Raw genomic sequence first — 14,873 nt, forward strand, 5'->3', positions numbered from 1 at the left:
GCACCAGGGGGCACACGTGCACGCCCGTGGAGCATGGAGAGAAGGAACTGTTAGAGGTATAGGACACGCATGTCCAAGTGCGTGCAGTTAGGAGCAGCCAATGCAGCAGCGAGCAAACTCCGGGAAGAATGGCAGTGCTCTAAGCCCCAGGAACAGCAGGGCCAAAAGCAGGCTGCTCCACCCCTGCCGAAGCACAACACTGGAAAGGGCCGAGCTGCATGCAACAGTGCCGCCGGGGGACTCTGAGGCTGGGCAGGGTCACACCAAGATCAATTCCATCATCTGCCCCTATTCCTCCTTTCCCAAGGCTCTGCAGTGTTAACACCACTAGCCACTGGTCTCCGCCCCCAGCCCAGGTCAGGGGTGGGGTGGAGGTAGGTGCTGGGATACCCACCACCCCAGGTAGAGGTCAACACGGTGACCAGGAAGATGGACAGACGGGAGGGCCCAGCAGGTTCTTATGACTGCCGTCTCTGCTCTCTGGTAGCCTGGACACAGGGTGGAACACAGGCAGGAGTGTGGTGAGACAACATCAAAGACACCTAACCTGTTTCAGAGTCTTCGCTGTCAGAGGAGCTGGACTCGCTGGTGCTCTCCGACTCTGAGGACGAGAAGCCCTTCATCTTGGAGGAGCCAGCAATAACATCAACTTTCTCAGCTGCAATAAAGCAACGGGGACAACAGAGTCAGGCAGGGCCCAGAGCCCCATGAGCCAGAGAGCTGCTCCCAAAGACCGGCTGCTGTCCTTCCAGACCCCGGCCCAACCCACACTTCCCAAGGGTGCAGCTAGCCTGGCACCACCCATGCCAACCAAAATCCTGGCTTATACTCAACTTTCAAGGCCCCTTCAATCTCTCAAAATTCCCTCTCACAGGATTCACTGAGGATCAGGAGACCAGGACAGGAGGGGACTCCCTAACAAGGCACTGCTGGGAGTATGCTCCCTCAGCTACTTTTCTGGCAGTGGGGAGAAGACCTAAAGGGGACAACCACCAGAGACAAAGCAAGACAAGGAAAAGGCCCCAGGGGACTTCCCAGCACCTCAGTGTGCAGAGTGAGGTTCGGTGTCACTGTGTGACACCCTTAACAGAGCGGAGGGAGTGCCAAGGACCCCAAGTCAGTCTGGGCTGGAATGAAGGCTGTGTGCAAAACCCTGACTCAGATCCTAAATCCTACTGGTCCTGAGACAAAACTACAAGCCAAGACAAGGCACTGATAACACCAAAGAGCCACCTCGAAGACTCGCAGAGCGGGTCACAAGGAACTAGATTAGACAGCAGGCAGGCACAGTGCCAATCTAATGCTTTCCTCCTAGCCATGTCCCCCACCCCAGAGACCCCAAAGAGGTGTGTGTGTGGGGGTGCCTTCTGAAGAAGACTCAGAGGTGGCAACTGAGGATGAAGGCAGCAGCTGCTGGTCAGAGCAAGGCTTAAGACCCCAAGGGCCATCTGCCAGAGAGGTCAAGAAAGGCGCCCCACAGCCTAGGGTCGAGTTTGATGTCACAACCCTCCAGAGGCTTCTATGTCGAGGACACAGACTTCACAATCAGAAATTTAAACAGCCTGCAGAGGGAGAGGGCCAGGATTGGAAGGCCAAGTTAACTAAAGGTGCCAATGGGGCCTGGCTAATAGGGGTGCAAGGGCAGCGCCTGGCCCCACCTGCCAGCCCTCTCCCTCACCCGGGACTGGGAACGCCCCAGCCCCACCCCAGAGGGCCAAAGGGCACCTTGAGGTTTCCTCTTCTTCCGCAAACAGGAGGTGACGTAGCGCTCCAGTTCACGCAGGGTGGATGGCTTCAGGGTCTCGAAGTCGATCTCGATCTCGTCGGGGTTGGAGTTCTTGAGGGAGGGCTCCCGCGACTGAATGATGTGCACCACGCGGCCCAGCTTCTCGCCAGGCAGTTTGTTGATGTCCAGGCTCAGCTGCCGCTTTTCCTCATATGACATGGGCTTGCACTTGTCCTCTTCCTCCGACTCATAGGTGGGAGGGGGCTTGCTCTTCAAGGGTGCTGGCTCCTTCTTGCTACGAAGGGGTGATGCAGATACCGTTAGGAATGGGTCCCTGCAGGAAAGGGGAGCACCCATCCCTTCATTTAGGGCTTGGGGAGGCTTCTACACCCCCTCCCAGTGGTCTTCACAGAGGACAGGGGACGCTGGCAACACCCTTCTGTGAGTGCGGAGCTGTGGCTGAGACTAAGACCAGTGAGCTGGGGGCATCTCGCTGCCCACCACGCCCTACCATCCTCCCCTCAAGGCCCATCCCAGGGAGGGGGCATTTGTCAGGCGGGGCGGCCACAGACCTCGTGCTGCTGTTACTGCTGTTATTTTTCTTGGTCTTTTTGGGAGGAAGTTCCTTGGCTTTGCTTTTCTTATTCTCCTCCACTTCCTCTTTCTTTTTGTGCTTTTCTTTTTTCTTTTCCTTTTTGTCTTTCTCCTTTTTCTTTGGTTTGTTCTGCTGGGGCTGTGAAAGCGCTGCAAGCTGCTCGTGCACGGCTTTGAGCTGTGGTGCAGACAAGCAAGACACACTCTTGTCATGACCTGCCGTCTCACCAGGTATCCGCGGGGCACAGGCCCACCCAGACCCTTGAACCCCCAGGGCAGACCAGTGTCCTCCTTGTCAGAGGAGCTGACACTCAAGCCCCATGACTATCCTTGGTCCCAGGAAGAGCGTCCCTAAAGTGGCTGGGCAAGTGTATAGACACGTGTGGGCTCTAAAGGCCAAATTGTAGGGAGATGACCATCCAGGAGGCCCCAGGAGATGGACAAACTGGCTCAACCACCTCCTTCCAGACACCAGAAAGTTCCAGAAGCCTGACTTCTGCCCAGAGAACGGCCACATCAGCCCACGTCCATACCCAAAGTGTACATATAAGTATGAACAATATGCATTTGACTAGGCACAAGGGGACCTGCTGGCACGCAAAGCCAAGGGCATCATGCGGACACCTCCCTCTAGCAGGGCTGCCTGGGCCATGGACTGGCAAGGCCAGAGGTGGGAGCTGGATGGAGAACGGGGCTGCCTCTGCCCTCACCTGCTCCTGGAGCTCGGCCAGCCGCTGGGCTCGCTCCTCCTCGGAGTCGTCGGTGGAGCTGTCACTGTCTGAGGAGCTGTCGCTGCTGCTGTCACTGGAGGACGGCGGGGCAGCAACCTTGGTGGGAGGCGGCACCACTGGGGAGGACACGGCCACTGCAGGCTCCTCAGGCTCATCTGGCATCTTGGCAAAGCGCATCTCGAACACATCCTGGAGGCGGGGGAGGGAGGGGAAGCCGTGCCCATGAGGGCTGCTAGGTGCCCGCGGGGGCACCTGGACTGTGGCCCCACACCAAGCCATTCCTGGCTGGGAGAGCTGACTCGACAGGAAGCAGAGGGCTGGGTCAGCGGTGACCCCCTTCCTGCCACTAAGCTGAGGCGTGTGCAAGGGCTCCCAGTAGCTCTTCCAAAACTCCTCTCTCAAATCTCACTTGGAGGTGAAAGGCACTCCCAACATGGCCTGATGCCCACTCCCTGAGAGACGTGGCCTAAGTAAGGACCCACCTCACAGTAGACGGCTGGCCCAATGAGGACATCAGGCTGGGGACCCCTGACAGCTGCAGACCTGGACAGACTCACAGAGAAAGTGCTCTGAGGCTCCTGACAGCTTGGTGCTCAGTCAGCACCCCCCAGGGGAGCCTGCCGGACGCTGGGCTGGGCAGCAGGACACAACACTGAACAGAACAGGAGGCTCTCTCACGGGTCACATCCCCACAGGCAGCAGACACGGCCTGCAGGTTTAGAGTTCCAGAGGGAGTGAAGGCCCCAAGGTGGGAGTGTGCCCCACATAGAGCCCACAGCCTGCGGTTATCGGGTCCTCACTGGCGATGGCGTCTCCAGGACACAACAGAAATACAAGGAAAGTACAGAAGAGGTATGGAGCTCTGCAGACCGGCTATGGGAGAGGGCTGGCTTTGTGAGGCGAAAGCTACCTAAGCAGAGACCCTGGGTGGACTGAGCACCAGATCCTATCCCAGGAGATCCCAAGACCTTTCAACTCTGAGATTCAGAAATCTGATGGAATTGCATGGGTCACAGAACCCAGGGGGACAGCAATCCTTCCTGGGCTCCAGGGGTTCAGCTGTGTGTTGCCTCGCCTGCCAGCTGGCCATTCCCTCTCTACCCAAGGGACTTTGTCACCAGAAATCCAATGACGACTCAGAACTGATAGTGGTGGAAGGAACAGAGCTGTTTCCCTAGCAGGATGTTGAGACCTGTTTTAAGCCCAGTTTAATACAGCAACTCACACAACAGAAGGGGGGGACCTTTCTCAAGCGTGAGCTGATGCTTGAGAGAACAGCAGGGCCCAGAAAGGCCATAGGGTCAAACTCCAAGGCTGCTATTTCAAACTGGGGTGTGTTTGACAGGGCGCAACCTAGGAGACTCTCTTGATGCTCTAGAGACACATCTTCAGGTTTCCCCACCCAGAGAGCTGGGGAAGCATGATCTGGGCAGCAGACTGTGGGACTGTTCCCTCCGCTCCAGATCACTCAGTTTGACCTCCTCCAAGGCAGTTTCTCCTCTCAAACAAGGTGCCTGCCTGAACTCTGCTGAGTGGGTTTGAGGTTAAGAAGGGCAATAGCTTTCTATATTTATTCAGAAATAAATCCTGGAGCATATCCAAGGGCAATGAAGAAGAAAAACAGGAGAGATGACCAGACGCCAACATCGCTCAGATTGCCAGGTGCAAGACCCTGTGGGCAAGCCCATCTCTGCCCACAGGGCCCTGAATGTGGGCAGGGGCCCACGACTGCCCCCCACAAGCATCTAGAAGAGCCGGGCCCACACTTGGAGAAGTGTGTTTAAGAAGGCGGTGGGGCAGCTGGACCCCAAGAGAGGACAGTTGCAAGCACCTGGTGCAGCTAGGAGGTGATCCTTTACCAAGCAGAAGCTACTTGTGTCACCAGTTTGTGAACCAGCCCCCCATGCCAGCCGTCAGACAGCTCTACCTTACCACAAGGGCAGCCCTGTTCTTGCCTCACAGGTTACAGCTGCTGTGGAAATGAAGCCTCCTTCCACTTCCTGGCTGCTTCTGGCCCTTGACCTACCAAGGCCCCAAAACCAAACAGCAAGGAGCGTGGGACAGAAGGCCAAATGGGCCGCCAGCCTCCTGGGCTGTGCCCAGCTAAATGATCCATCATCCCCGTGTCTGCTCCAGCCCTAGGGGGGACACCCCGGGAACACACTTGGGCCTGTGTGCCAGTGAGCTAAGGGCTGCTGCAGAAAACCTTCCCAAGTGACCCAGACAAACATGCACCTGCTCTGTGGTAAACAAGACTGATGTGCTCCTTGTCCTCAAGGGGTAAACACAGATTGTTATAATGTGTCCTAAGCGCTAAGGCAGAAACAGCACGAGTTGGCAAAGAGCCTGTGGGGGAACCTGAGACCTAAGAATGAGAAGAGGGTAACAAAGGCTGCAGACACACAGGATGGTACAAATGAGAGAAAGGTCAAAGTGGCGTGGGGTCAGGCAAGAGACAGTAAAACCCAATGAGCTGCACCCAGGGCAAGTGTCTCAGGAGGGGGAAGTGACAGGAAGGAGCAGTGATCAGCAGCACACACCAGGGAAGCAGGGCTCAGGCCTTCTGTGCTAGGACGCTAGTGTCTTGAGGTGAACCCATCTACTCTGCCTAGTATGACATGACCTCCACCCCACTCCAAGGACCTGGGCCACATCACAATCCTCAACATCAAAGAGAACCGTGGCTTCAGAGAGCAAGCATCTCCTCTTACTATAGTGTTGACCAGGGCCATCTACTCTGGGCTGTATCAGACTCATGGAGGAAGCTCCCCACCCTCTTTAGTGACAGAGATGCTCAGGTGCTGGGAGGCGGTGGTGTCCAAAGACTCCCAGGCAAACCAGCCTTCAGCTGAGCACAGTTGGAGACCAAAAGGGAGGTGCTGTCCAGTCAGCCCGTCTTTGCCCCGCCTGGATACTGCTTTCGGGCTTAGACATACCTGGGCATACCAGGCTCAGGGGCTGGGGGCATGCAAGTGAGAAGTAGAATTCAGGCCATGGAGGCCCACTTGGCCCCAGATGCTGGAGATGCAGCCATGAGGGGACACTCAGATACACACACGAACACACACAACCATACATACAATGGAGGTACATTGGGGCCCTGCATATGTATGTACCTTCCTCAGTTTCATGTTTTTCCCTTGCTGTAAAACAATTGTGTACTGCCATGAATTTGCACTTTCTGCCAAAATAAAACTCTGGTAATCCACATAAGCACAAAACTTCCTAAATTACCCCTCCCTTCACAGCAGAACGGAGAGCAATGGACTGTACCAGCAGCAGCTCTGGGCCCAGAAGCTAGGCTAGCAACCCTCAGCTCAAGTCACCTGCAGGTTCCCAAAGACACTGTGAACCTAAGGGTTCCTAGCTATCTTTGTGACCACAGCTGCCAGGAGGTGGGATGTGGGCTTTCTAAAGATCCAGCATTTGGAGGCTGGACGAAAAACATAAAGTGGATTCTTTCCCGTAAAACTTTCTGGGTAAACCCCAGCCCCTGGGCACAGCAGGTCTCAACTCTTCTTACTGACACACACAAAGGCCAGAATTTTTTTTGCTCCTCTTCCCCAGTAGGCAATCTAGCCACCTAAACCATGCTGATCCTGGAAAACTTTGAAAGAAAGAAGAAAAACAAACCTCTAAATGCTACAAAATACAGGAAGTGCGTTCCAGAAATGCCCACACGGGACCTGCCACGTCAACTCTGCCGAAGCAGACACCCCGACCCGCTTCCAGGCGTTTTACTTTCAGTAGCATGGAGACCCACCCTGTGAGGGGCAAAGCAAGCTGGGGGCAGAGGCAGCCCTGCACTGAGTTGCCCACTGGGCACTGCCTTCTGCCTCCCACCTAAGTGGACCCTCCTTGAGGGCAAGGACCTTGTCCCATTCCAGCCTTGTATGTGGAACCAACACTTAGAAAAGAGCTGCCATGTGGCAAACACCTCGGTGTCCGTGCTATGAGTAGATCCCATGTTTGGGCATGCTCACGGCACTCCCAGAACAAGAAAAATGCTGTGTGTGTGTCTGTGTGGCTCTGAGGGAACCACTGCCACCTGGTGGTGATGTCTGAGAACTGCAGCACAGGTATGATGCCTGAGCAGCTAGGATGGCAAATGCAAAAGTAAATAGTAGAAAAAGCAACTTTGTGAAGAAAGCAGACAACACAGCACCAAAATGAAGAGCGTGCCCCTTCCAAAAACAGAAAACCTCAAATAAAATAATACACAGTCAGCAGAAATCAGAACCTTCAAGTCTGAGTGCATGTTTAATTAACAATAACCAGGTTCATACTAGTCAGGTGTTCTTTTCTTTTTAAATACCTAGAGTTTCAGGACACCAAAGGCTGACCCAGACAGGCCCAAGTGAAAGAACATCTTGGCTCCAAGACGATGACACAGGAGACAACATGCTGGTGAGTGTGGGACAGTGTGTGAAGCTAGCGGAGCCGGGAGACAGGTGGACAGCAGAGCCGGAATGGTCTCCGACAGACACCAACTCAAGGCCACCAAAGGCCCTGTGCAAGTCCTCGCTTCTGGAAGCATTCCACAGCTGACAGAGAAAGCCTGGGGTGAGGAAGCCCCACCAGGACCCCAGGAGAGAGCCTGTCGCAGGATGTGTGACTTGGACTGTGTGCCAACGGGTGGTCCAGGCTGCTCTGACCCTGAAAGCAGAAGTGCAACCTGGGATCTTGGGGAGAAGAGACTGGGAATTTTCATTACATGTGATTTCAAAAAATTATAATAATGAAAACAGGTAACAGTACTAAATGTTGACTTTATTCTCCATAATTTTTAACTCCTAATCTTTTTACTCAAAAGACATGTCTCTGCTGAAATTTGGGCATAGCTGTTCCTTGTTTCTTTAAAAAAAAAAAAAAACCCAAAAAACAAAGAAAAGTGGAGCTAGTTCACACATTTCTGTTGTAATCTGCCCCCTCGCCCCCACCCACATGTGCACTCCACAGCACACACCACCTAGAATCAGCCTGAAGGGGCCAGAATCCCACCCCACTAGGGCTCCGGCGGCCACACAGAACGTCTAGAGGCAGCTGCCCTGCAGCGGGACGGCACGCATCATGGCTCTCAAGGCTCCAGTGAATGGCCTCAAGTGAGCAGCTACTTCAGCTCACAGCTGGGACAAAGTGTCTACCTGGCAAGAGTGTCCCTCGCCGACTTGAGACAGGTCTGTTTTGGAGAAGAGTTGGGCCATGCACAGGATGCGCACTCTTCCGGCCAAGGGGAATCGAATGCAGGGGGGTGGGGGTGGGGGGTTGGGGGGGCTTTCAGTGGAACACCCCAAAACCCAAAATGCCCAAGACCAAAACCAACCACCCTAACCTTAATCAAAAGGAAATAATCCCAATGTAAAATATATGTATTATTCTGACTTTAGTCCACTCTTCCAAAGCAACATGGCATTATACCAAAGCAAGAGACAAAAGTAAAACCTGCTGAGGCCCACAGAGGCCTGGCCCACCCAGGACCCCAGCCTGCTCTGCTGCAGGACGCCACACCCGGAGCTGCCCCAGAGCCTCACCTGGAGCTTGCGGGCCATGGCCACCACCTCATGGTCAGGAGGGTTGTACTTGTAGCAGTTAGAGAACATCAATCGGACATCGGCACCAAATTCCTGAGCATCACGGTACTCACGGGCCTCCAGTTTAGACTAAAAAGACAGGACGGGTCCTGGTTAGTCACGGCTGCCTATGCTCCGAGAAGGGCTGTCCGCAGGAGCAAGTCAACTTCTCAATGGCTCGGAGTTTAACCCAGACCTCAGTGGGGAAAAGTTATTACCTCAGTCCTCAGCATCAGGCGGACACAGAGATACTCTAACAGCAAGTCTCAAGGCCAGGAAATGCCCTGCTAGTGTCTAACCCACTGTGCCTGCCAAGAGTACACAGGATCCAGAGAGACAAAGCTTAAGCTACAACTAACTGTAAAGAGAGGGCTGGGCCTAGTTCTGACCTGGCCTGTATTTGTCCTGTTGACGTCAGACAGGACACCAATCAAAAGGAAGACAGCAATGTCCTCTGCTCTGCCCAAGTTTGGACAGGTTTACTCCACTCCCACATGGAAAAAAAAGCCAAAAGCTTAAAATAAACAAAACCAAAAATGCCAAGAAAATGCCAGCACTTGGGACTTCCCCTGGTGGTCTAGTGGCTCAGATTCAGAGGTCCCAATGTAGGGGGCCCTGGTTCAACCCCTGGTCAAGGAACTGGCTCCTGCATGCTGCAACTAAAGACCCCATGTGCTGCAACTAAGACCCAGCACAGCCAAAAAAAAAAACATATATATATATATTTAAAATGCCAGCACTCACGTGCCTCTCAAGAGCCTGTCAAAGTCACCACTGTCCAAACCCTCCTGCGCCTGCCACGCAAAGGTGTCTATGGGCACTGGGCCTCGGGACCACAGACGGCTGGCCTCAGATGGGGGCAGGGGCAGCACAGCTGTCCGTGACCAGCAGGGTCCCAGGATCTCGGGGGCTGCACGCCTCCACAACCCCCAGCAGGGGGCACTGGGCCACTCTGGGTTGGTGAGGAGATTTAGACAGCTCCTGAGACTGGGCTCTCCTCCTGGACAGGCCTCAGAGGTGCTGGCCTTTCCTGTCCTAAACGCATCCACTCACCTTGATTGTGCTCATGTCCATGGGGTGCTTGATGATGTCACAGTAGTCATGCAGGCCCAGCGCCTCCACGTCCACGGGCTTGTAGAAGGGCCAGGCGTAGGCCGCGTGCTTCTTGGCAAACATCTCCTTAAGGATGCCACTGCAGCACTTGAGCTGCTCTGAGACCTTGCTGCTCTTATCTGGCGCCGGGTGCTGCTGCGAGTCAGGCACGTCCTTCTTCGGGGGTTTAACAGGCCTGCTGCTCTCCCGCCGGGGGCCCAGCTTGGCAGTCTTAGGCTCCGGGGGCAGTGAGGGCGGCTCATGAATGGGGTCGATGGTGGTAGGGGTGGTGGTATCCGCTTTCCTCTTAACCCCCTTCTTTGTCTGCCAAGAGCACAGGCGCGACAGGCATGGTCAGAAGCAGCGGCTGGCACAGCAGGCCCTCAGGGTCACTCCTGAAGCCAAGTCCTTTCTAGGGTCTCAATTCTCAACAGGGAACAGGGCCCAAAGGTGAAGGACTGAAAACAGGGAGACCCTGTCCCACCACTCTGTCCTGCAGCTGGGACAGGACCCTGCCAGTGGCAGGAGAAAGCACATAACCAAGTGTGGGATCTGCTCACCAGAGGCCAAAGAGACTTCTGAGAGCAATTTCCTACAGGCCAGGGACCTCTCCCAGAGCCCACCCCTGTCACTGGCCACCCACGGAAGGCACACTCAGAGACTATTTAGATAGCATCTGCAAACACACAGTCTAAATTAGAACCAGGAAGGGGGCAGCAACCACCTGGGAGGTGTTACTCAATTACGGGATCTCTGGGTCAGCAGCTTTCGGGCTGTGCTGATTTAAACACAGCTTGATGCCCCCTTGAAATACCCACAAGTGCCCTGGGAGCCAGAAGCATTGGCAAGGATGGGTGACTATCTCCTGTAAGCCTCACTGCAACTGGGGGAGTGGGAAAGGGGTTCCTTTAGCTGACGTGGCGGGAGCTACAGAGTGGCCAGGCTGGGCCACACATACACAGGACGCTCACCTTCACAGGCTGTGGGGTGGCTGCAATGATGGGCGGGTGGCTCTGCACGGGCTGGGGGGCTGGCGCAGGTGGGGGCAGTGGCTGGGGGGGCATTGGCGGGGGCGTCTGCAGCGGCTGGGCAGGTACCACTGTCATGACAGGGGTCTGGACGATGAGGTCTGGGGTGACGGCAGGGAAGGGGTGAGGTGTGGCCTGCACAGATGGAGGATTCTGCTGAGGGGTCTGGGTCTGCGGAGGAGTCGACGCTTGCGTTGTGTTTGGTACCGTAGAGACGCCAGGTTTTGCTGTCCCTATCAATCATAAAAGGGACAGGTGGTTAGATGCCAGGCCTGCACGCTGGCTGACCTTGTGGGGACACTGCCACACGTGGTGAGCACACAGTGGCATGGGCATGGCACACAGAGTCACCAGAACAATTTGTCTAAGAGACGGAACAGCCCGAACACCCTGGCCCTCAGACAGATCTGTCCACCTGTCCTAGGAGGCTCCAAGAGCAGCGGCACACCACATGCCACACTTCCTGGGGTGTCCTGGATGCAAGTCCTCACTCAGGCACAGAGACCCCTTCATGAGCATGAAGGTGTGAGCCAAAGGTACAGGAAACTCATGCTGAGACTTAGCACCACGACAGTGATAGCAAAAAAATATTTCCTGGCACTTTCAGGCAGAGCTGTCCTCATTCCCAGAAACGCTGCCTTTTGAGTAAGCATTTCTGGCAGGAGGCCAGGATCAGTAGCCCGAGCCAAGGTTTCTGGAAACTGGCAGCCCACCATCCCTCTGAATCACAGGGGCAGGATGGACAGCTGCTGCCCTTCAGGACTGGCTCACACTGCCTCCCTGCAGCAGTGTGGGTGAGCCAAAACACACAAGGTCCCACAGCTACCCAGGTGAATGAAGCCCAAACCCCTCCCAGCAGGGAGGCTGCGGCTCCTTATACTGGACACCTGTGGGCAGGCTCCACAGCTAAGGGGTGACCCTCAAGAAAGGGGTGACCCTCAAGACCAGCTCTCCTTGGCTACCCCTCAGCACTGCAATGGAGATAGCCAACCCCCTTCACTCCCATGAAATTACCCCTTCCAAGCAAGACAGGAAGTCAGGTGAAAGCTTGCTCCTTAGAGAAGCAAACAACTCACAGCACAGGCCACCTTGCAAGCATCATCTTTCTGCAACTTGGGTGCTGCAGATGGCAAGATGCAGAAGGCAGCTGTGAAAACTTCCTGTACAGAAACATTTCACGAGTAGACTACTCCCTACCAACTGGCCTTCAGAATGGTATATCAGGCTGGGGGGCAGGGGCGGGGTGGGAGCTAAGACAGAGAGAGTTTGACTTCAGAAGACTATCCAGTAGCAGGTATGACTCTGACACAAGTGGATCAAGATAACTCAAGTGACAAACCTTAAGGTTCTAGGATTAGTTAAGACTAAGACTGCCCTTGATCAGATCAATTTTACCCAAAATGAAAAAGACGGTCTATGGCATTGGTGGCATGAAGAACTCATATAATTCTGAAATACTTAAAAAAGAAAAAAAAAAGTTAAACTGAAGTCCATCGAGAAAGGCAAGGCCCAATGTTTTCTACTCTGCTGGAGGGTCGAATGACCCTCTGGGCTGGCTCCCCTGATGAACCTGGCTCCACCATATCCAAAACAGCAACAACATAGGTAGCAAATAATATAGCCATCTTCCCACCACTCCAGTCTCCCAATGAACTTGGAGAAGGCTGGCCAACTGGGGAGAGAGAAAGCCAATTTTCTTGCTGTTTCAATGTGAAGCTAAGAGTGCCAGGGCCACTGAAGGTACCCTACCTGCTTCTTTCCTCCCACGTCCTCTTCCTTTTGCCTGGACTATCACGATCTCAGTTTCTTCAGTGGGCAGTTCGTTGATTTTTTGCAAGAAGAGCTTCTCCAGAGCTTCTGCCATTAAGACTATGTCATCTCCAGGCTAAAAGAGGAGACACACACAGTGAGGGTTGGCAAGCCCTCCCCACCTTTCTAGACAGAACAAGAGCTCCCCATCCTAGGTCCCAAAGTGTGGAGCATCGTATTCAGAGTCCTCCAATCTGAACTCCAAAGGGCCACAACACAGCTATACTACCTGGCACTGCAGAGGCTTCCTAGGCCTGCAAGTCTGCTGCCTCTCCAGTCTTTTAACTTCTGGCCTGAGAAATCATCCTAATGCCTGCAGTATCTACCAAGCACTGACAACCACAGGCAGGGGTCCCTCCCTTGACACAATGTAATTTCACCAGAATTACTTGGATTACATAGGATACATGAGCAGGGCTCCAATAACATTCCCCAGGGTGTTGCCAAAGCAGCTCACTGAGGCCTGGGGAAATTGCCCACTCCTCACTGCCTCATGGGTCCCCATCTGTCACCTCACCTGTAACATCCCTCAACCCACTCAGCTCTAAATGGAGAACTCCAACTGTACATATTTCCCTTAAACCTAGCGATGAGAGCTGAGACTTTAAACAAATGATCTGGCTTCACGGCACAGCCAAGGTGAATGGCTTGGCTACTGGGTTAAGATGTGATCTTTAGGCCTACATTTAAGACCCTACAAGGGGATACTTGATTCTACGGCCACAGGCTATTATTGATGGTCATGTCCACAGTTGCAGATGCAGCAGGCCCCACACTGTACCCTCTCTCACATGTAGGTTTCTGTCTGAGCACATCTTTCTTTACAACTGGGCTTCCCTGGTGGCTCAGCTGGTAAAGAATCTGCCTGCAATGCAGGAGATACGTTTTGTTTAATCCCTGGGTTGGGAAGACCCCCTGGAGATCTGAACGGCTACCCACGCCAGTATATTGGCCTGGACAATTTCATGTACTGTGTAGTCCCTGGGGTCGAAAAGAGTCGGACACGACTAAGCAGCTTTCACTTTCTTTACATTTTCTCTACATTTTAGTAGGTTCCTTCCTGACAATTTGAGTCATCCTAACAAACTTTTTAGTGATTCACTACCGTCCTTTTCACATCTTCTCTACTAGACATGCTCGAGAACCAAAGTCCCAAGAGCATCAGAAGCACATGCTTCCAGAAGCACATGCTAATGAGGAAGGCTGAGAAACACAGCCAGAAGGCTACTGGCCTCAAAAGACACATACCCAGTTCACACGCAAAACCAACGGCCCCACCTACCTCTGCTGCCAGCGGTCTCCTCTGGCCAGACCCCACTCTACCTGCACCCCGCACCCCTGCCCATGGGTTCCAGACGTGCCCACCACCTCCTCTACCTTCTGCTTCTCCACCAGCCCCCACGTCTCACCTTGTTGTAGATGTAACAATTTGTAAACATAGTGTTGAAGTCCTGGATACATTCCTGAGCATTCCAGTAATAGTTGTTTTCCAAGCGCTTCTTTATTGTTCCCATATCCATAGGTGTTTTAATGATCTTATAGTAATCCTGGAGAGCAGAGAGAGCAAAAAGGCCAATGTCACCTCCGCAGCCAGGCAGCACTCACGGGTGGGGCGCAGATCTCACCCTGCCCCACGCCACAGACACACAGGTCTAAGCCCTGCCACCGCGTCAGTGAGCCATCTCATGGGTGGGCTCCAAGATAAAGTGGTTCACACAAGAGTTGCTAAAAGCTGAGTGGCAATTTAGCATAAGTAACAGGGAAAGTCACTCAACCTTTAAAAAAGTGGTTCTTATCTGGTAAAATAACCCACGGGAGTTTCTACTTTCTCCCCACCATGTGAAATTATCCACATCCATAAAATGTATTCACGCCTCAACAACTTGACCCCTTGCTTCCTGCCACACTGAAGCACCATGGACCAAAAGCCTCTATCTTCAGTTCATCTCACTTCCATTCCTTTTACCTACATATAGTCTATCACTAAGGATCCAGTAGTATCTGGATACAGTTCAACAACTAACCAGATTAAGTGCCAGATGAGGAATCAAATGGAGAGTCCTCACTATTCTTAGTTTAAAAAAAAAAAAAAAAAATTCAAAATTCCAGCAGACCCACTCCTCAAACCTCTGGATCTTATTCTACAAGTGCTGAACAGAAGACATCAGACAGCAGGTGTAGATGTGGCGAAAGCCCTTCCAATCAAACTCTCTTCTACCATCATACCTTTCCCCAAATCTAAACCTATCTTACAAGCAAATGCTTATGATCAGACAGGGCCTGGGTTTCCAGGAGGAAGGACCACAGAGGGGCAGGCGAGAAG

General features: G+C 53.5%; 1 protein-coding gene across 2 annotated transcripts in view; it reads right to left on the reverse strand.

Moving 5' to 3' along the window:
* BRD4 (bromodomain containing 4) overlaps positions 1 to 14,873 on the reverse strand; it is an 87,637-nt gene that overhangs the window by 15,761 nt on the left and 57,003 nt on the right. The window contains exons 3-11 of one of the 2 annotated variants that reach the window (XM_045166750.1): positions 13,960 to 14,097; positions 12,491 to 12,626; positions 10,685 to 10,974; positions 9,675 to 10,037; positions 8,583 to 8,711; positions 3,031 to 3,240; positions 2,299 to 2,498; positions 1,726 to 2,060; positions 548 to 658 (exon numbers count right to left, since the gene is read on the reverse strand). In XM_045166750.1, coding sequence (XP_045022685.1) covers positions 548 to 658; positions 1,726 to 2,060; positions 2,299 to 2,498; positions 3,031 to 3,240; positions 8,583 to 8,711; positions 9,675 to 10,037; positions 10,685 to 10,974; positions 12,491 to 12,626; positions 13,960 to 14,097 — 1,912 coding nt within the window. The remainder of the gene's footprint in view (positions 1 to 547; positions 659 to 1,725; positions 2,061 to 2,298; positions 2,499 to 3,030; positions 3,241 to 8,582; positions 8,712 to 9,674; positions 10,038 to 10,684; positions 10,975 to 12,490; positions 12,627 to 13,959; positions 14,098 to 14,873) is intronic. The other variant, XM_045166751.1, reaches the window with a different exon arrangement.

This window comes from Bubalus bubalis, chromosome 9 (genome assembly GCF_019923935.1).
Source record: "Bubalus bubalis isolate 160015118507 breed Murrah chromosome 9, NDDB_SH_1, whole genome shotgun sequence".
In the NCBI taxonomy this organism is placed as follows: domain Eukaryota; kingdom Metazoa; phylum Chordata; class Mammalia; order Artiodactyla; family Bovidae; genus Bubalus; species Bubalus bubalis.